Source organism: Thamnophis sirtalis, unplaced genomic scaffold (genome assembly GCF_051295495.1).
Source record: "Thamnophis sirtalis isolate CommonGarterSnake01/CBP01778 unplaced genomic scaffold, rThaSir2_p1.2 scaffold_8, whole genome shotgun sequence".
NCBI lineage: Eukaryota > Metazoa > Chordata > Lepidosauria > Squamata > Natricidae > Thamnophis > Thamnophis sirtalis.
Window position 1 is genome coordinate 80,188,983 of NW_028261388.1, and position 20,366 is coordinate 80,209,348.

Sequence of the window (20,366 nt, forward strand, 5' to 3'; positions counted from 1 at the left end):
CGTGAGTGCTAATCCGCGCCGTCCGAATCGCTAAAGCAAATGCAACCTTACTGCGCTGACATAAGGGCGGAGGGCAAATCCGTGCCTTCCAAAGCACCCTAAACCTAACCCTAAACCTAACCCTAAACCTAAACCTAACCCTAAAGCAAACCCCTAAACCTAATCCTAACCCTTACCTTAATTTAAATTGGCTTTCTGCTGCCGCGCTGTTTTAAAGTGCCCTTCTGTTGCCGCGCTGTTGTCACGGCGGTGATGACGCGTGGTGATGACGTCGCAGCTTTAGCGACGCGGTTTTATCACCGCTATTTTGACGAGCGCGGTTTTGTCGTGCCACGCAGGTTGATTATTCTATCTTGCTTCATTGGTACATCGATTTTTTCAGTGGGTGTTTCAACAAATTTTGCATTTGACAGACGTCGTGTCTTTTGGAGTAGTGTTCCTTATACTCATTTCATCTTTTCAAAAGGAGTCATGGCATGTCTCACTGTCTTTTATCAATTTCTTTTTGCCTAGCTAGCCATTTATCTTTGGGTTAGTATTTAAGGTATATTGAGAAACTAAAAGAGCCAATTTTAAGACTTGTGGACTTCAACTCCCAGAATTCCTCAGCTAGCATAGCTGGCGGTGGAGGGGGGATTCTGGGAGTTGAAGTCCACAAGTCTTAAAGCTGCCAAGTTGGAGACTCCTGATTTATATGATAATAGGCAAATGTTTTAAGCCTCTAACCACTTTTTTTGCTTTCTTTAGATGTTTGACTGGATCACACACAATAAAGGCCTGTTTTTGAACAGCTACACAGAAATTGGAGCCAGCCACCCACATGCTATGGAACTCCAGACCCAGCACAACCATTTTGCTATGAACTGTATGGTAAGAATTTTGCAAGAGCACTTCATCTTTTTTGATACACCTTGTTCTTTTTAATACCGAAGAATACACAGCCTTGGTTTCTGATCCCCACTGAAAGCAGGGTAATGGGAAGCCTGGAGGAGAATCTAGTGTAAATAAATAGGAGAGAAGAGAGATTGAGAAGAACATAGCTTGCTCGTTTAGGTAACACACAAATGTAAAGAAGAATTTAATGGAAGAATCTTTGTTTGTGTGTGTGTGCATATCTAAATGTTCTGACCCCCCTCTTCCCACACCAACACAGTCCGAGTCAAAGATACTTTCCAGAATTTATTAACAGACAGACAGGTCCTTGGCAGCAAACCGGCACAGACAAGCTTGGGCAGCAATCCAACACAGATAAGGCTTGGCAGCAATCCAGCCTGCCAAGCTCACAATTCTGTTGTCCAACATTAGTTCCTGCATTGACTTCTGCAAGAGGGGTGTATGCACAAGCAGTCCTTATTATAGTCTGGAGAGGAGCCTAATGACCACCAGCTGAGCGCAATTACCTCCTGTAATTGCGCAACTGCTCCTGACTCCTATTAGCTCTTCGGTGCCGGGCATCCAGGAACAACTCACTGTTGGCATCCGACTCACTCTCCCTTGTCTCCTCCCCACTGATCCAAGGCTCAGGCGCCTCCTGGTGGCCAACCAGCCTCTCTGCGCCCTGCTTGGAGTCGGAACCCTGTCCAGGGTCCTCCACATCCTCCAGAGCCGACTCATAGGGCCCCTCGCTGTCGGAGTCTGGTGGCAGCTCCAACGGCTCCTGCTGGGCTACAACATCTAAATATATAAAACTTCTAGACACTGCTGTTCCAAAAAATTGAGGTAATATTTAAAAGTACTGCGCAGTGTGCAGGTGGCTGTCTTGTCTTTTCTGTCACAAACACACACACAGAATCAGATGCTATACAGTTTGGAAGGGAATAGGTAACTCGTAGAATTCCCAAAGGGAAAAATAAAATACTTTTCAAGCTTGATGACTGCATGGACCTAGCACTTAATTGACAGTTCTTAAAAGGGGTTTTGAAATGGAAATGCATTAATAAAACAAACGCTTGGATTTATTCAACTTTTAAGCCGTGGCTCGTTTCTCCTGGGCACGACTTTCCCTGGGATCTACAGTTTGGATGTGACCTGTTTTGACAGCAGTTTTGAACTTCTGCAGTTTTGGAAGGGACTTATTTTGACAGCAGTTTTGAACTTCTTTAGGGCTACTTATCAAGAGCTCTGTTTGGGTTTTCCTTAGTTAAAATAGAAGTGAATTTATGTAGCTCAGGGTTGAATTGTGGAGTCCTTGGTGCTCCCTTGAGCTTTGTTTTTTTGCTTGTAGATGATTCATTACCTAATTAAGTAACATCATCAGAACAGGGGTGGGTTGCTAATCCCGTTACAACCGGTTCGGTTGGAACGGGGCCAGCGGCGTCCTCGTGCACGCGCGCAGTTCACGCATGCGTCTTAGCGCCTGCATGATGCTCCAGCTGCTCGCGGAGACTCGCGCAGGCGCTGTATGTGCCATCCAGCTGCTCGCAGAGAATTGCACAGGCGCTGTATGTGCCATACACCTGCGTGGAAGCGCAGAAGCCTTCAAAGACCGGTAAGGAGCGTGGGTGGGCGGGCCCTTCGCCGTTCCCGGAAGTTACTTACTTCCGGGTTCGCCGACCAACCGGTTCGCGGGGACCGCCGCGAACCGGTTGAAACCCACCCCTGGCTTGTATCAAAGCTTTAAAAGATTATAAAGTGGAGACCCACCCAAGATATTATTATTTGGATATTTTATAGGACTCTTTTAAATTACACCTATACCGCCGCGAACCGGTTGAAACCCACCCCTGCATCAGAACTTCTTTTCTAAGAAGAAAACATGGAAGTTTAGCCTTTAGTGTAGAACGTTATGTTTTCCTTAATGTTTTATTCACATGAAGCCACATTTAAATTTAGATTGATCACTACTAATCCAGGCAGTTTGCAATATGCCACTCGTGAAAGGGAGCCTTCAAAAATGGTTAAACCTTTTCTTCGAGAAAAGTAGAAACTTAACCTAAATGAAGATTTGTTTAATACTGACATACTAACAGATGTATCAGTCACATCTGTCCCAGCGGACAACACAACCTGTAGTGTTCCTTTTCTGGAACAAAATTTGTTTCTCTGTTCCTGTTAATTTAGGTACAGCTCTTCCTTATTTATGGCGAGCAGGGTCATGTTACTGAAGCAGGCACCTCTAGGCTGAATAAACACACCAAGAATGAAAATCCCTTTCAAAGCTGTAGTTCTTTCAGGATGACCATTCCCACTTTGTAGAAAGCAGAACTTTATACTTAATTTTTTTAAAAAAATGGTTTTTCCATTGACACGCTTCTGCATTTTTCTCTTAGCATTGGAAAGATGTGTGCTTAATCAGATTATAGAATGATGAGCTTCATTTTGTGGTACTGTGAAAATGAAATCTGTCATCCAATTCGAAAGCAAATGAGGTCAGGTCAAAAATATACTTGAACTGGAAAGCCAGTGTCTAAACTTCAGTTCTTTTCTTGAAGTCTCTCCCCACCCAGACCAGAAATTCAGATTTTTTTTGTTTTCTAAAATTACCCTGTAATCAATTAAGCAGCTTTTATGCATCTTAAACAACCTCGAAGGAGCATTTTAAACAAAATGTCCATTATTGACATCAGTTGTTTACATCAGTTCAAAAGTGCAGTATATTCAGGGTTTGCCTTCCCCTTAATTTGCTCTGGCTAATCTCAAATTATGGCTCAGTTTTTCTATTGCTCCTTAAAAGTAAGTGGTGATGAGTTGGAAATGGCATTGGCACAAAAAAATTGGCATTTGTCTTTGCTTTTCCAGAATCAAGTAGAGAGTCCTAAAGCTAGTCCAGAATGCGGCCGCGCGAGCGATTGTGGGTGCACCTCGTTTCACCCACATAACACCTATCCTCCGCGAGCTGCACTGGCTACCTGTCGATCTCCGGGTACGCTTCAAGGTGCTACTTGTCACCTACAAAGCCCTTCATGGTAGTGGATCTGGGTACTTGAGAGACCGCCTACTGCCAATCACCTCCACTCGACCAATTAGATCTCATAGATTAGGCCCCCTCCGAGTTCCATCTGCCGGTCAATGTCGACTGGCAACCACGCGGAGGAGAGCCTTCTCAGTGGCAGCTCCGACCCTATGGAACGATCTCCCCGTGGAGATTCGTACCCTCACCACCCTCCAGACCTTCCGCACAGCCCTCAAAATCTGGCTATCCCGCCAGGCCTGGGGTTAAAGACCGTAACCCACCCGAATAGTAATGATGTACTGTCTTATGTGTTAATTGTTTGTTTCCCCCCCCCTTTTTCGAGTTGTAAGCCGCCCTGAGTCCCCCCAGGGAAAAGGGCGGCATATAAATAAACTAAACAAACAACAAACAAACAACAACTTTGGGGACAAGTTTAATGATGTTTTCTTACGATTTAAGGATCAGCGCCATATGTACAATGTTGGCTGCCTAGTCATTCAAAATAAAAGATAAGAAGCTTTATCACATCAGATAATTGCAATAACTTTCTGTATTTCAGTTAGACCAGTGTGTCTCAGAGTTTCCCAATCTTTTAGCCTAATGAGTAATGTTATAATCTGAAAATATGTGCAAGTTCACTTTCCATGTGGCCTTTGGGAAGGGAAAGCTCGCCCTTTCACAAAATAAATTCTCAGAAGTTACAAAGCACCCCTTTATCAGAATGCTGCATCTTGTCGTCCTCCAGCAAAATGTTCTTTCTCGGAAAGTACGGTGGTATATTATATTGCGTTACAGAGGTAAACTTACTGCATTTTAGCAGGTTGTTATAAGCCAGTGTAAGTTGAGATGATTTGATAATCAAGATAAAAACAAAATAAACCTGGAGAAGCTTTACTTTGGCAGCATGTAATATAAAAATTCTGAGGAACAGAACATTTGTCAGATACCCAAGGAGTTATCAGAAATATTGGGTGTTAGGCAGCGGGTGCCTGTTCGGAGTCCAGGATGTCATGTTTTATCATTGCAATTTAAATTTTAGAATTTTGCATATCTAATTCAATGTAATCATACCGTTTATTTAGACACAAAATATAGTAAAGGTGAAGAGAGTGAAAGAGGAAGTGCTGGCTCGTATCAAAGGATAATATACTATATTTTTCTTACGATTTCCTTTCTGCTTGGCCCTAAATAGTTTCTTGCCCATTTTATTTCAGCCTGCAACCAGAGCTGTCAATTAATGCTTTCTTATGCATGTAAAAAAATATATCATGATTTCCTTTTTTCCCCATAGGGGAGTATTTTTTATATGGTTGTTCCTAGTATTATGCATTTGGTTCCAGAGCTTTCACCAACAATGGTTCCTTGGTTTTTTTTAACAAATATGGTTTATATTGACCATATTTGTGTTCTTTGTATTCCCCATCTTGTTTATTTTGCTTATAGTAAAATATGTATATATCTATCTATGTATGTACGTACGTATGTACGTACGTACGTATGTATTTAGTGTCACAACCCCTGGTATGCCCAAATATTGGAGGAAGCATACTGCTTCCTTTCTCTGTCTATTGGCTCGTCACAAGAGACCATCACAACAGAAAGCCATTATTTTTACTGTTGCCTTTGTTACATTTGTGTTGTATTTGTGCTGATAAATAAATAAAGGGAGACTAGTATCGATCTATTTCAAGCTATTTAGCTCTCATCAGCTAGCCATACCCTTACTGGGATTCGAACCTGGGCTGTATTACATATTAGGCAGATGTGTTAACCACTAAGCCACAAGGTTCTCCTCCTTTATCAGCTGAGCCAGGGAAATAGGTATGTATTTAGTATCACAACCCCTGGTATGCCCAAATATGGGAGGAAGCATACTGCTTCCTTTCTCTGTCTATCGGCTCGTCACAAGAGACCATCACGACAGAAAGCCATTATTTTTACTGTTGCCTTTGTTACATTTGTGTTGTATTTGTGCTGTTAAATAAATAAAGGGAGACTAGTATAGATATATTTCAAGCTATTTAGCTCTCATCAGCTAGCCATACCCTTACTGGGATTCGAACCTGGGCTGTATTACATATTAGGCAGTTGTGTTAACCACTAAGCCACGAGGTTCTCCTCCTTTATCAGCTGAGCCAGGGAAATAGGTATGTATTTAGTGTCACAACCCCTGGTATGCCCAAATATGGGAGGAAGCAGACTGCTTCCTTTCTCTGTCTATCGGCTCGTCACAAGAGACCATCACGACAGAAAGCCATTATTTTTACTGTTGCCTTTCTTACATTTGTGTTGCATTTGTGCTGATAAATACAGCACAGGTTCAAATCCCAGTAAGGGTATGGCTAGCTGATGAGAGCTAAATAGCTTGAAATAGATCTATACTAGTCTCCCTTTATTTATTTATCAGCACAAATGCAACACACACACACACACACCTGTCTGTCTGTCTGTCTGTCTCTCTATCTATCTATCTATCTATCTATCTATCTATCTATCTATCTATCTATCTATCTATCTATCTATCTATCTATCTATCTATCTATCTATCTATCTCAGGGATAAGGTACTGAAGGCCCTGTAGATATTGAGTCAGAGCTTGCAAAGAAGTCTAGCTTTAGAATAGTGTTTACAGAAACGCAATATTCTACATTTTCAATTCAACATACTGAAAGTGTACTTTTTTGCCCCCTAAATAATAACCGGAGAATTTCTCTTCATGCAGACCTCTGACACTTACACAAGGTGCCTACTGTAAGAATATTAGCAGAAAGCTTTTCATCTTGACTGATGCTGGTTTTTAAGTCAAACCATCAAGTTTAGTCTCCTTAGTAATCTTTTCCGCCTCCTGTTTTTTTTTTTTTTTAACAGAATGTGTACGTGAACATCAATCGCATAATGTCGGTAGCCAATCGTTTGGTGGAGTCCGGTCACTATGCTTCACAACAAATCAAGCAGATTGCCAACCAGTTGGAACAGGAATGGAAGGCATTTGCTGCAGCCTTGGATGAACGCAGCACCTTGCTGGATATGTCGGCTATTTTCCATCAGAAGTCTGAACAGGTCAGTCATTCTGCAAGATCAAAGGATGTCTGTTGGTTTTCTAAGGTATCATTTAATCTTATAATTGGCTTAGGACAAGAGTAGACAATTCTGAAATTCTGATGCACCATAGAGCACGGATATCAAACTTGTGGTGTCACATTGCTGCAGAGGTGGGTTCCTACCAGTTCGCACCTATTCAGTAGAACCGGTTCGTCAAATCCACCGAACCGGTTAGAAGAGGTTCCACCAGTGGACCCGGAAAGCAGGCCACACCTACAGAAGAGGTTCCAAATTTTTTTGAAACCCACCACTGGTCCTTGGATATGATTATTCTACACTATCATGCTCCTATTTATAAAACTCAGTGCCTCTGTGAAAGGTAAGGAAGACTACTGCGTTTGTGGTGCAATCAGAACATTGCGTGTGTTGAAGTTGTTTTAATGCAAACCAAAAATGCCTTTTAAGAAACAAGCTTACATCATATTTGGAACCAGCCCCCCCCCCCCCCCCGGAAATCCGGACCATACCGACTCTGATGGCCTTCAGGAAAGCCGTAAAAACTTGGCTGTTCCGGCAGGCCTGGGGCTGTTGACCTCACTGTTGAGGTCGGGCCCCAACTAGAATGAATTTATGAGGGATGACTGTTGTTTTAAATTGTATTGTTTTTATGTTTTTTATGTTTTCTTTGTAAACCGCCCGGAGTCCTTTGGGATTGGGCGGCATATAAAAGCTTTAAATAAATAAATAAATAAATAAAAATAAAATAATAAAATAATAATAAAATAATAAAATAATAAAATAATAAAATAATAATAAAATAATAATATAATAAAATAATAAAATAATAAAATAATAAAATAATAAAATAATAAAATAATAAAATAATAAAATAATAAAATAATAAAATAATAAAATAAAATAAATATTCTTATGCATGCCAGTGCTGTGTGTGAGGTAATTTGAGGTGGTTCTGACAAGTGTTGTCGGCATGTTCATATCCGGTCACATGAGTGGCAAGCCACTCCCATCTGGTCACATGGGCGGCAAGCCACTCCCACAAAGGAGGCCACACCCACAGAGTAGGTTCGAACAATTTTTGAAACCCACCACTGCATTGCTGTCACAATTGTTTCTTCCCCATTGCAGAGCTGGAGTGGGCGTGGCCTGCATGTGAAGCCTCCATTCCACAGGCTGTCAGTTTTGACACACCCCTGCTCTAAATCATCTGAATTCTTTTACTAAAATGCTGATTGCAGTTGTCAAAAATGGCAGTTTCCTGCTATTTTGAGACATATGCCAACTACAGAAGTCACGTGCAAACCATATTTCTAATCCTTTAAACAGATTTTTCAGAAACACAAATGAATATTCCCTCAAATGTTGAAAAGAAAAGCATGAGTCTTGCATACTTGGTATCTCACTTAATCTGCTCTGACCCTAAGATTCTCCTATAAATGTTAGACAAGGCCCCCTGGCTGCCAAAATGTTCTCCATCCTAGTTCGAATCAAGGGACCAGCTTGTATATTTGGCTTGCAGAGGCATGGAGAGGAGAGGAGACTCCTTTCAGCTGATGAATCACTTAAAGTTATACGCAGCTGTGATCTGGGATCCACCCTCCCAGATCTCGCCTTGGGCAGCAAAAAAAGAAAAAAAAAAAGCCATCATTGTGGTTTCGCTACTTTTAAAAACGGCACTTTATTTTCGCAAGAAGAGACGAGGAAACTCCCGTCATGATTTACTTGCTTCCTCCTATAAAAATTGCACAAGAAAAAGGAATCAGGGTCTGCTGAAATCTTCTTTTCTTTAAAGCTTCTAGCAAGGAAAGGCCTGAAAAATGGGATCTTGAGGTAAGATTGTCTGTACCTCCTTTAAGGATTATTTAAGGTCTGTAGCTATGAATTCTCATAGTTTCATACTCAAGGTATATATTGTAAAGGGTCTCAGAATTGAGCTGTGGATGAGTACAAAGGGATAAAAGAATGCTTTGTGCAGATTCGTTTTCCATAATTAGTAACATTTATAATGCTTAAGCAATCTCCCCTATTTAAGGTTGAAGGTTTAATTTTATTTATAGGCCGCCCAATCCCGAAGGACTCCGGGCGGCTTACAGAAGAGAAAATAAAATAAAATAAAAATAAGACAAGTTAAAACGACACAAATACATTCATTTCAGTCGGGGCTGGACCTCAACAATGATTTCACATTCAACAAACAACGCGAAAACAACGTAACAACCCTAACCCTGAACCTAACCCTTACCTTAACCCTAATCATGCTTTTGTCGGCGCGCTGTTGTCGGCGCGCTGTTGTCGGCGTGATTTTGACGTCGCGGTTGTCTCGCCGCGGTTTTGTCAGCCTGCTTTTGTCATGTGCGCATGACCTCAACAAACATTTCAAAAAAGTAATAAAGGATCCATATGAAAATTGAGGTCTTAGAATTTAAAACCAAAATTAAATATTTCATCCAAGGCAAATATTTCACTCTGGTTCTTAGCTGTTCTTTTTGTTAGGTAACAGTTATGTGTTGCTTCCAATGACCTTAAAAACCTAATCTGGAGAGAAACTGGCATCGAAGCTTAAGCTCATGCCGCTGAGTAGCCTATCTCCATAACTAGAATGTGACTTCCTTAATGCTATATAGTGTTCACTTATAAACTTGCCTGTGTGATCTATAATATTGTTTCTATTGTTGGAGCACTACTTGGACTATTTTTATTGAGGGAAATGGGAGACCTGTGTTCAGCTCTATTTTCTTAAATCACTGGTATACTGTTTCCAGTTGCTTGCTCCAGTTGTCCAGAAGCGTGACCCGACAAATGCGTGCCCAACAAAAGCGCGCTCACAAAAGCGCGCCCACAAAAGGGTGATTAGGGTTAGGGTTATAACATTGTTTTCGTGTCCCGCTTTGTTGTTTGTTGATGCTGGTGCGGTTTTGTCGGCGTGCATTTGTCGGGCGCGCATTTGTCGGTGAACCATCCAGAAGTACAGAAAATACACTCACTCACTCACTCGACGCCTCTTCACCCAACGTGGGTATAGGCGACTTCCATGGAAATTTATGGTGATCCATGGAAGCTGTTTCGGCTGGATATACCCAAGGGGACGCCAGTCCCAAGGGTCGACAGAGCCCGATTGGTGGGAACAGGGGGCACCACGTGAAGGCCGGGTTGTCGTTTGATAGTTGAGAGGCTATATTTGGCGCATCAACTATCCTTGCCCCCCCAGAAAATACAGTATCATATAATTCCTGGTGCCAGCCTTCTTTAGTCACAATGTGTGTGGAGTACTCATGATGGGAACTGTAGTCCAAAAGTATACACTTACCAGAGACTCTGTGACAAAGTTGGGCAGTTTTTAAATGTGACGTATAACTAGATATAAATATTCATGGGGCATAACTTTCTTACCTGGTACATGTGCCCTAAATTGGAGGTCATATTGGGACAATCAGGACTTGTACACTGTCACATAGGAAAGTGATTTCCAAACCTTGGTAAATTACCCCAAATTCGCTCGTGACCCAACAAATGCGCGCATGACAAGCGCGGTGAGAAAACCGTGGCGAGAAAACCGTGACGTCAAAATCACGCCGACAATAGCGCGCCAACAAAATTTTGATTAGGGTTAAGGTAAGGGTTAGGGTTAGGTTCAGGGTTAGGGTTAGGGTTATTATGTTGTTTTTGCGTTGTTTGTTGAATGCACGCTTTTGTCGGCGCGCTGTTGTGGGTGCGATTTTGACGTCGTGGTTTTCTCGCCGTGCTTTTGTCGGCGCGCTTTTGTCGTGCGCGCATTTGTCGGTGAACCAAATTGGCTAACGGTGTCTTTTCACAAACCCATTACCCACCACAACAGGGACATTTAAATTGACTTAAAGATTGACACGTCCACTAAAATATATTCAAAAATCTCCCAAAGTATTCCTATAAAGATGAAACTGCTAATAGTAATTTGTTGAAATGACCTAAACACCACAAACAACAATATTCTTTTCATAATTCAGGTCCTTGAGTTATGACCATTCATTCAGCAATTGTTCAGCGTTTTGATGGTGCAATAGCAATAGCAATAGCAATAGCAGTTAGACTTATAGGGAAGGAAGTTAAGACTATACTGAAAGTTTGATAAGGTTTTCTGATAAGTGGTTTTGGGTAATGAAGGATCAGGCTTGGAATCTTAGGGACTTCCTTTGCTTGCTTATGGCACAACACACACACACACAAATTATCTCTTTCTAGACTGCTGCTATTCCTCATTATCAAGCAGAGAAACATTTCCCTGGCAACTTGATTGAATCTCAGACATACTTTGAACAGCCAAACCAGGGCCCCTGCTTCCTGCTAATCATACACTACATATACACACACTAAAATCAACTCTCTAGTGTAATTGGGGTTTTCTAATGGTTAAGAATTCAGCTCTGCTGTTCTTTATAACAACTTCCTTTGACATTACTGTCTTTTCTTTCATTTAAGCAAACAGCTCTATGATAGGTTGGCAGGGAAGCTGATTATTTTGGGAAAAATCATTTGACTTCATGGATCCAATCCAATGAAAATTGTATTTTCCAAGGCTTGTGTGGGAAAAAAAACCCTAGATTTTCTCATATTAGAATGAAATTGCCACCTGCTTAAATTACATTTCATATCAAGGGCCTGCGATGAATAGCGATATAGCTGGGAAACATTTCTTCCACATTAGCAGATGATCTGTTTTTGATTTGAGCACTTTAAACAGGTCACTGTCTTTTGCCTTGAGAACTGATTTAATGGCAGCCACGAAAACTGCAGATTGCTGGTTTGCAAAGTAAGAACACTAAGGCTGAGTTGATGCAAAAAGTCATGAATTCAGGTAGCACGTGTCTGGGTTTGCTACAGGGAGGTAATAAGTTTGAGCCGAGGTGGGGCAGTGGTTAGGGTGCAGTACTGCAGGCCACTTCAGCTGACTGTTATCTGCAGTTCAGCGGTTCTAATCTCACCGGCTCAAGGTTGACTCAGCCTTCCATCCTTCCGAGGTGGGTGAAATGAGGACCCAGACTCTGGGGGCGATATGCTGACTCTGTAAACCGCTTAGAGAGGGCTGAAAGCCTTATGAAGCGGTATATAAGTCTAACTGCTATTGCTATTGCTAAGTTTGCCCTATTACAAAGGGATTAGCGAAATGTGAAGAATTCCACATGCTAAATATGTGCTTGTATATAGAAAATTTAATATCTAGTATCCCCCTACAATTGGACAAGAACCCTACCTGAAACAATACATACTGGTCTAGATGACTTCATCTATATGTACAACAGCATCTGTACATTCATATCATCTGTCAATGATTTACCAGTTGTGTTTGCTTCCTGTGGCTTTGTCACTGAGGTGAGTTTATTTTTGAGTAGAATAACAGAGTTGGAAGGACCTTGGAGATCTTCTAGGCCAACTCCTTGCTCAAGCAGGAAACCCTACACCATTTCAGGCAAATGGTTGTCCAATCTCTTCTTAAAAACCTGGATTTTGATTAATAAAAACTGATAAAGCTTCTGCCAATTAAGACAAGGAGACACTTTCTACTTTCCCCAAGAGTCAACACCATTTAAAAGATGTTATCGTTTTGAGTATCATTGTATCGCTGAGGCACATATAAATAGTACAGAAATTGTTGAGCAAAACATAGCTCTCCTTCATCCACCTTAAAACAGGAAGGTGGGTTCATTTCCTCAAAATGCCGCTGAATTGTGCGGGATATGTATTAAAATAAGAGTTTTTATTTGGCTTTTTTTTTCTGTATAAAAGCTATTCCTGGAGAAATAAAACTAGAATATAGTCTGCTCGGATTAAACGAATTAACCTCATTAATTGTATGATTGGCTACTTAATTGTGTACTTTCTCCACACAAACAAGAAAAACAGTCCACGAATTGCAAGTTATTATATTAATGCAATGTCTCTCGTTGAGTGTGTACAATATTGATGATGGAGATGATAGAAACAAATGGATTTGATCTGATTTTCTGGTGCCAAGAGATTGCAGCTGAACTTTTTTGGATGCATTTGGAATTCTTTTGCATGTGAATTGAGGTTTGGCTTCAGATTGTTTTAATGTTTCCATATGTGTTTGTTTCCTCTTCCAAGCCACTCCATAGTTAACAAAGAATTCTCATGTTACTAAAGTGTTTGTTTTCTTTTTAACAACCGTCTCTTGTTTTGCAAAGTATAGTGAAATGATAAATTGGTAAATTCTTTTGAAACCTAACTATTTTTATGTTTTAGGGAAGCCGGAGTGGAAATGAACTCAAAATTATATTAGCAGCTGAAAAACTGTCTGCTTTTTAGTTAGAAATTAAGAGCTCATTTGCTAACCAAACATGCTTGCTCCGATAACTTTTGTGTTGGTTCTTAGTGGGAGTGCTTGTAGTGAATAAGATTTTTTTTCCCCCTCCTTCTAGTACATGAGTAACGTGGATTCATGGTGTAAAGCCTGTGGTGAAGTCGAGCTTCCCTCAGAACTTCAAGATTTGGAGGATGCTATTCACCATCACCAAGGAATATATGAGCATATTACCCTGGCATACTCTGAGGTAGGTGATATTCTCTTTCCTGCTTGCAAGTACAACGTTGGCTATATTAAAAAAAAAATATACAATGCATTTAGCAAAAACAATAAAAATAGGTTCTCCGGAAAAAAATAATAACTTTTATTATTTTACTTTTGCACAAGATTCCGCGGACCAGAGTTCATTTTATCGCTGACATGTTTGTGAGGAAGAAAGCAAAACTTGAAATGGGTTAGGCTGAGAAAAAATGATTAGCCAAAAGTCACCCAGCCAGCTTTCATACCTAAGAGAACTAGAATCCACACTCTTTCAGTTTTTAGGCCAGCACCTGAGTAACTTATACCAAACTGGCAATCAGTCACATATGCCAAGCAACTGAGATTAAGAAATTTGATGAAGAAGTTTCAGGTCTGCAAATTGTGTTCCTTATGGGAATATGTTTGTCCTTAAGGTGCTAAGTTTGCAATAATAAACACTTTATCATATTTAATTGACGTAGAGTTTGATTTCAGCTCTCTGTTAAGTAAACCTCTTGAAATAAAAAGATATTAAATATGTGTGAAATGATGCAATTCTTCAGTTCACTTACTATGCTAAGCCATTATTTTAAAATGGTTTGTTGAATAAGCCACCATGACTGCATTCAGATATACTGATTCTGCTTTTGAGAACAATCTTATCCCCCAAGTTGTTCTTTAAAACATCCTCTGTAGAAAAAATATCCTAGATATTGGTGTTTCTGCTTTGGTCACTGACAACATATATTTATAGACTACAACTGTGGCTCTATCAAATTTGCTCAAAAGAACTTTGGATCCATTGCCAAAACTTGTCTGTCCAGCTTAATCTTGGGTGATAATCCAAAAGGATTAGAAATATTTCTCATGCTCTCACCTCAGCTTTTAAATAACAAGAAATCTTATTTTTTCACTCTTTTTTACTACAATTAAAAACATTCCTGCCATGCATTAAATTATACGGCTACTGTTTCTTTCTTTAAATCCAGTGGCTGAAATTATATCATATTTTTTAAACGATGGCTATTTTACAACAATTTACAGTATATTAACAGTTCAGGCTTAGTGCTCCTCCAATTATCACCAACAAATAGAAATATAATAAGAAATATAAAAAGAGCCGAGGTGGCGCAGTGGTTAGAGTGCAGTACTGCAGGCTACTTCAGCTGACTGCTAGTTCGGCAGTTCGGCTGTTCAAATCTCACCGGCTCAAGGTTGACTCAGCCTTCCATCCTTCCGAGGTGGGTAAAATGAGGACCCGGATTGTTGTTGGGGGCAATATGCTGACTCTGTAAACCGCTTAGAGAGGGCTGAAAGCCCTATGAAGCGGTATATAAGTCTAACTGCTATTGCTATAATGCTGGTGACTCTGATTAAATAAAATTATTTCAATCTTCAGCTTCCTCTGGTCAGACCTTATATTTCAGAATGTCTCTGCAATAAGATCAAGGACACTTTTCTATTTTCATATTAGTGGTGGGATCCTGCATTAATATAAACTTGACATCTCACATTAATCTCACTGTGCTATGAAGGCAGTTCCTCATCTCCTTTAAAGAATGGGGGGGGGGGGAATGAGCATCTGAACCAGTACTCTATAGTTTAAGTTAGTAGATAACATTGCTAGATAAATTTTCCTTATCTCTAGCTTTGAGCTGCGGTTGGTAGCAGTAAATCAACATTTCCCATCAGGATGTGTTGATACAACTGTCTTTTTGCTGAAAGATATGTATAAGTCATAACTGATAATTAGTCAAGGTTTATTCTTGTGATTTTATGAAAAAGTAGCGGCCATTCTTATGAAATGAATCAAGTACCAAAGCCCATTCTTTAGGATAACCAAAGCCCAGGGCAACATGCAAATCAATCACCTTTTTTAATAGGAAAAAGGAGGACAATTACTCTTGTAACAATATTTGCATCCTTCTAGGGTTTTTTGTTTTTATAATGTATCGGAAAGAAATTCAAGCTGCAAATCTTCTTCCTTTCTGGTTTCTTTTTAAATGTTTGTACATAGGCTCCTGCAAAACATTTAATTCATCACATTTCACCAGAGGTGTTTCAGAATTTGTTGCTGTTTTATTTATTTTTAAAATGCAAAACAGTCTGCTCTGAGCGTTTTGGAAGCGTTTTGAATTTGGAAACAACATGCTTCAAATTTGGAGCGCCACTTGTTCCAAGCTTGAGATGCTTCCAAAAAGGCTTCAAAAATGCTGTTTTGCCTTTGAAGCTGGGCATTTTGAAGAATTCACACTCGGAATCTTTTAAAAATGAAACATTTATCTATTTATTGCGGTTCCAGCTTTTTACGTGATATTTGAAATAGTTTAACTCAACTATTGACTGTGTATTTTCTGCCAGTTATAAAACTTGTTTGACTGGCCTTCCTTAAAAGTAATGTTTATTATTTATTATTCTTTTTTTAAAAAAAGCTTCCTTAAATGACAACTTCTCATTGAGACATTCATTTTTCAGTCACACTAACCATTAAAAGGGAAGAAGGCAAGCTTTTACAATCTGAATAGCGTTCAATTTCCTTTCGTTTCTAGGAAGTGAGAAAAATATCAAAGCCCTGTTTCTACATATATAAAACAGAATCATGAAGATAAAGGAACGATGTTGTTCTCTTCAATAAACCTCAATAAATTCTAGCCAGAAGATGGATTCAGTTAAAGCTCAGGCTGATTGCAAAATACTTGTGCCACCACAGTCATATTTAAAATTTGACTGAAGACAGATGGCGAAAGTAACTCAATTTATAGCAATGTTGCATGGTCCCTTATAGGCAGACCCAGGAACCCTGCTGAGGAAGACTTGATGTTTAAACAATCTGTTTTCAGTTCACTCCCGACTAGATGCTGAGGAGAATTTTCAGTCAAATTAGTGTAGGAATCCTTGATGGTGAGCAGTCGCCTTCAAATATGTCTCATTTGAAGCTTAATTTTCCGTTTTGGTCTACTTGCATTTGTATGCTTTCGAACTGCTAGGCGGGCAGGAGCTGGGCCAAGGAATGGGCGCTCACTCCGTTGCACGGCAGTCGGGTTTCAAATCCGGGCTGTCAGCTTTCCAGCAGACAAGCTCAGCATCTTTAACTGGCCTAGCATCAGATATGACTGGAAGTACAGGGAAATCTTTACCGTTTCTCTGTTAAGGCAGCCTCCGCGTGTGGCCAGAAACCTCTCCATGACTGTCAGCTTTTGATTCTGTTAGAAGGTATCCCTCTATCTTTTCTGCACTATTATCTGCTTCTTTGCAGAAGCTCTTAGCAATAGCAGTTAGACTTATATACCGCTTCATAGGGCTTTCAGCCCTCTCTAAGCGGTTTACAGAGTCAGCATATTGCCCCCAACAATAATCCGGGTCCTCATTTTACCCACCTCGGAAGGATGGAAGGCTGAGTCAACCTTGAGCCGGTGGGATTTGAACAGCCGAACTGCAGAACTGCAGTCAGCTGAAGTAGCCTGCAGTGCTGCATTTAACCACTGCGCCACCTCGTCTCTCTCTCTCTCTCTCTCTCTCTCTTGAGACATAAGGATTCTTTTTGCATTACATACTGTAGCTATAAGGATGCCAATATATAACTAAAAATAATCCAGTCTGAACCAATCAACCAGAGGCCTTTGTCTATCTGGAAGCTTTTGGGAAACCTTATATTTTAATGTTTATTGATACCATGACACCTTGGGAACATGGATGTTGTGTCTGCATTTAATCTGATGCATAATTATTAACTTTATTATTCAAATAATGGCAATTTTCCCCGTGTATATTGCACCTGAAACCTTTTTGTTTCTCACAACATACACAGAGAAATGTGTAAATGCAACTGTAAACGTAACATCTCCCTTTTTCTAAATCAATATTATGGTTTGTGAAGATAAATTCATTTTGAAGATGAATAATAAAATTAAATGCAAACTGGTTTGCATTTTAATAAGCTTGTAATTTTAACAGTGACTGCTGGTATAGATCAAGACTTGAGTCTGTAAGAGTTTTTTTTAGCCTCTGAAATCCAGTTTCTCCAATAAATTCTTGCAATTTAAGATTATTTCTAAAAGTAAGATTTCTTGATCAGGTAAAGTAGTTGAAATGAAATCCTCAATCCCTTCTTCTTTGTTTGATTTCACCCAAAATAAATTCCAACATGCCATTCTTGTAAAGATGTACCTAAATGGCAAAACCAATGTTGCAATTCCATATTATAGAACTCTGCAAGCTAGTATGTAAACACCTTCATTCTTATTTTTCTAGGTAAGTCAGGATGGGAAATCACTGCTTGACAAATTGCAGCGGCCTTTGACACCTGGAAGCTCAGATTCCCTAACAGCTTCAGCCAACTACTCCAAGGCAGTACACCATGCCCTAGATGTTATTCATGAAGTCCTGCATCACCAGAGGCAATTGGAGAACATTTGGCAACATCGAAAAGTTCGCTTACATCAACGGCTTCAACTCTGTGTCTTTCAACAGGATGTACAACAGGTCAGTCCAATATCTCCTGGTATTGGGGATTCTGTGTGGAAATGCATACAGAGGCTACCCACACACCTTCTTGATCTAAGGAGAAATTTTAAAAAGCAAAATTATCAGTCAGTGCAGCTTCATATAATCTTGGTTTGTTCCCATTATAAAAGTAGGCTAAAATAAAATGCTGAGTTTGAAGAAGAAGAAAGGGTGGTGCTGTAGCACTCATATACCAGTAGATTTCTGCTGGACCTCTGACAATTCCAGAGCCAAGTACCATCTAAAAAAATATTGTCTGATCCTGCTGGTTGAAAATTGAAATGAGTGTTTCCTATAATGTCTAAATGGGTTCACCGACAAATGCGCGCCTGACAAAACCGCGGCAAGAAACAGCGAGGTCGAAATCGCGCACACAGAAGCGTGCCGATAAATGCGCGCTGATAAAAGCGCACCATCAACAAACAACGTGAAAACAACGTAATAACCCTAAACCTAACCCTAATCCTAACCCTAACCCTTACCTTAACCCTAATCGCGCTTTTGTGGGAGCGCTTTCGACCTTGCAGTTTTCTCGTCGCGGTTTTGTCGGCGCGCTTTTGACGGGACGCATTTGATGGGTCACGGTCTAAATGAGAACCATCTCAAAAACTCTCTCCTTGAAATGTTACCCCTCTTCTCATTGGTAGTGTGATGCCACTCACTTTGAGACCTTCAGTGCATCTGCAAATGTTAAGTTCTTGCCACCCAAATGTAGATCAAATACATGTCTTTGCTTGTGTGTTCCGGATGTACTGCAAAGAATGGTGGCCAGAGACTTCAATAACAAAAAATTACTGAAGAGTTGAAGAAGAGAGCTCTTTGATGAGTCAGATTATTTCTAAAGTCTGGTTGGATTTCCCAAGGCATATAAAAAGAGAATTAACTCAAAAATATAAACAGGGAGGAGGAGCCACAATTTTCAAAATAAATAGCAATAGCAATAGCAGTGGACTTATATACCGCTTCATAGGCCTTTCAGGCCTCTCTAAGCGGTTTACAGAGAGTCAGCATATTGCCCCCAACAATCTGGGTCCTCATTTTACCCACCTCGGAAGGATGGAAGGCTGAGTCAACCCTGAGCCGGTGAGATTTGAACCGCTGACCTGCTGATCTAGCAGTAGCCTGCAGTGCTGCATTTAACCACTGCGCCACCTTGGCTCTTAAAGCAGTAGAATTAGTAAGGAGTCAGCATGGGCGGGACCTATCTGTCTGATAAATAAAAGATAAAAACAGTAGAAACCATATAATCAGTTAATTCCCATTGCCATCAGGCTCAGCTTAATTAGGAGCTAATGAGAAATTTAAATCCTCCCATTATATAGAACTGGCTCCTGCAATTAATGAAGACCTGAAATAGTTGGCTTTGGGAGCCAGATGGGAGATGTATCCTTCTGGAACTCTAGCTACAGAGCCCCCACAGTCTGGGTCCTCATTTCACCCACCTCGGAAGGATGGAAGGCTGAGTCAACCTTGAGCCGGTGAGATTAGAACCGCTGAACTGCTGAACTGCAGTCAGCTGAAGTAGCCTGCAGTGCTGCACCCTAAACACTGCGCCACCTCGGCTCTTTTTGGTGGTTGAGAGACAATGACTGGCCCAAAGTTAGCCAGTTGACTTTTGTGCCCAAGGGAGGACTAGAACTCACCGTCTGGTTCTGACTCAGGAGAAGCCACTACCCCACGCTGGCTAGTGAAAGGCTTATGGTTCAGATGAATACCATGACTTAATAGATTGCGTGCACAAGGAATGACTCTGGCCAGTCTGCAGGAAAAAAAATCAAAACAATAGACATGTCTAACCCAGTGCAATAGATTTGATCCACAACAGAGCCTCCTCAAGATCTCACCAGTCCCCCTGAGACCACCTAATGAGAAAGCCAGGTTTTGAGGAATTTCCAGAAAATAAAGGGGGATGGATGTGATCTGATGTTTTTTTGGGGGGTGGGGGATTTATAAGAAGAGGACCAAGGCAGATAAGGCCAATTTTCTTGGGCCCACTAAGTGTAGATCCCTGATAGGTGAGGACCTGTAACATAGCCTTTCTTGTCAGATTTCATGGGATGAGCAGATGTAATCAGGAAGAGACAATCCTTCAAATAACCAGCTTCTGTGCTGTGAAGGGCCTTTAAAGATCAAAACCAGCACTTTCATTTGGACTTAGAATAGCAATAGCAATAGCAGTTAGTCTTATATACCGCTTCATAGGGCTTTCAGCCCTCTCTAAGCGGTTTACAGAGTCAGCATATTGCCCCCAACAATCCGGGTCCTCATTTTACCCTGTGGCATGACAAAACCGCGCTCGACTAAAGCGTGCCCGATTAAACCGCGTCGCTGACGTCATCAGCAGGGCGACAACAGCGAGCGCGGAGAAAGAAG

General features: G+C 40.7%; 1 protein-coding gene across 2 annotated transcripts in view; it reads left to right on the forward strand.

Moving 5' to 3' along the window:
- TRIO (trio Rho guanine nucleotide exchange factor) overlaps window positions 1–20,366 on the forward strand; it is a 279,954-nt gene that overhangs the window by 113,367 nt on the left and 146,221 nt on the right. For both annotated transcript variants that reach the window (XM_087721977.1, XM_087721979.1), the window contains exons 6-9: window positions 748–870; window positions 6,761–6,952; window positions 13,366–13,497; window positions 17,742–17,972. In XM_087721977.1, coding sequence (XP_087578103.1) covers window positions 748–870; window positions 6,761–6,952; window positions 13,366–13,497; window positions 17,742–17,972 — 678 coding nt within the window. The remainder of the gene's footprint in view (window positions 1–747; window positions 871–6,760; window positions 6,953–13,365; window positions 13,498–17,741; window positions 17,973–20,366) is intronic.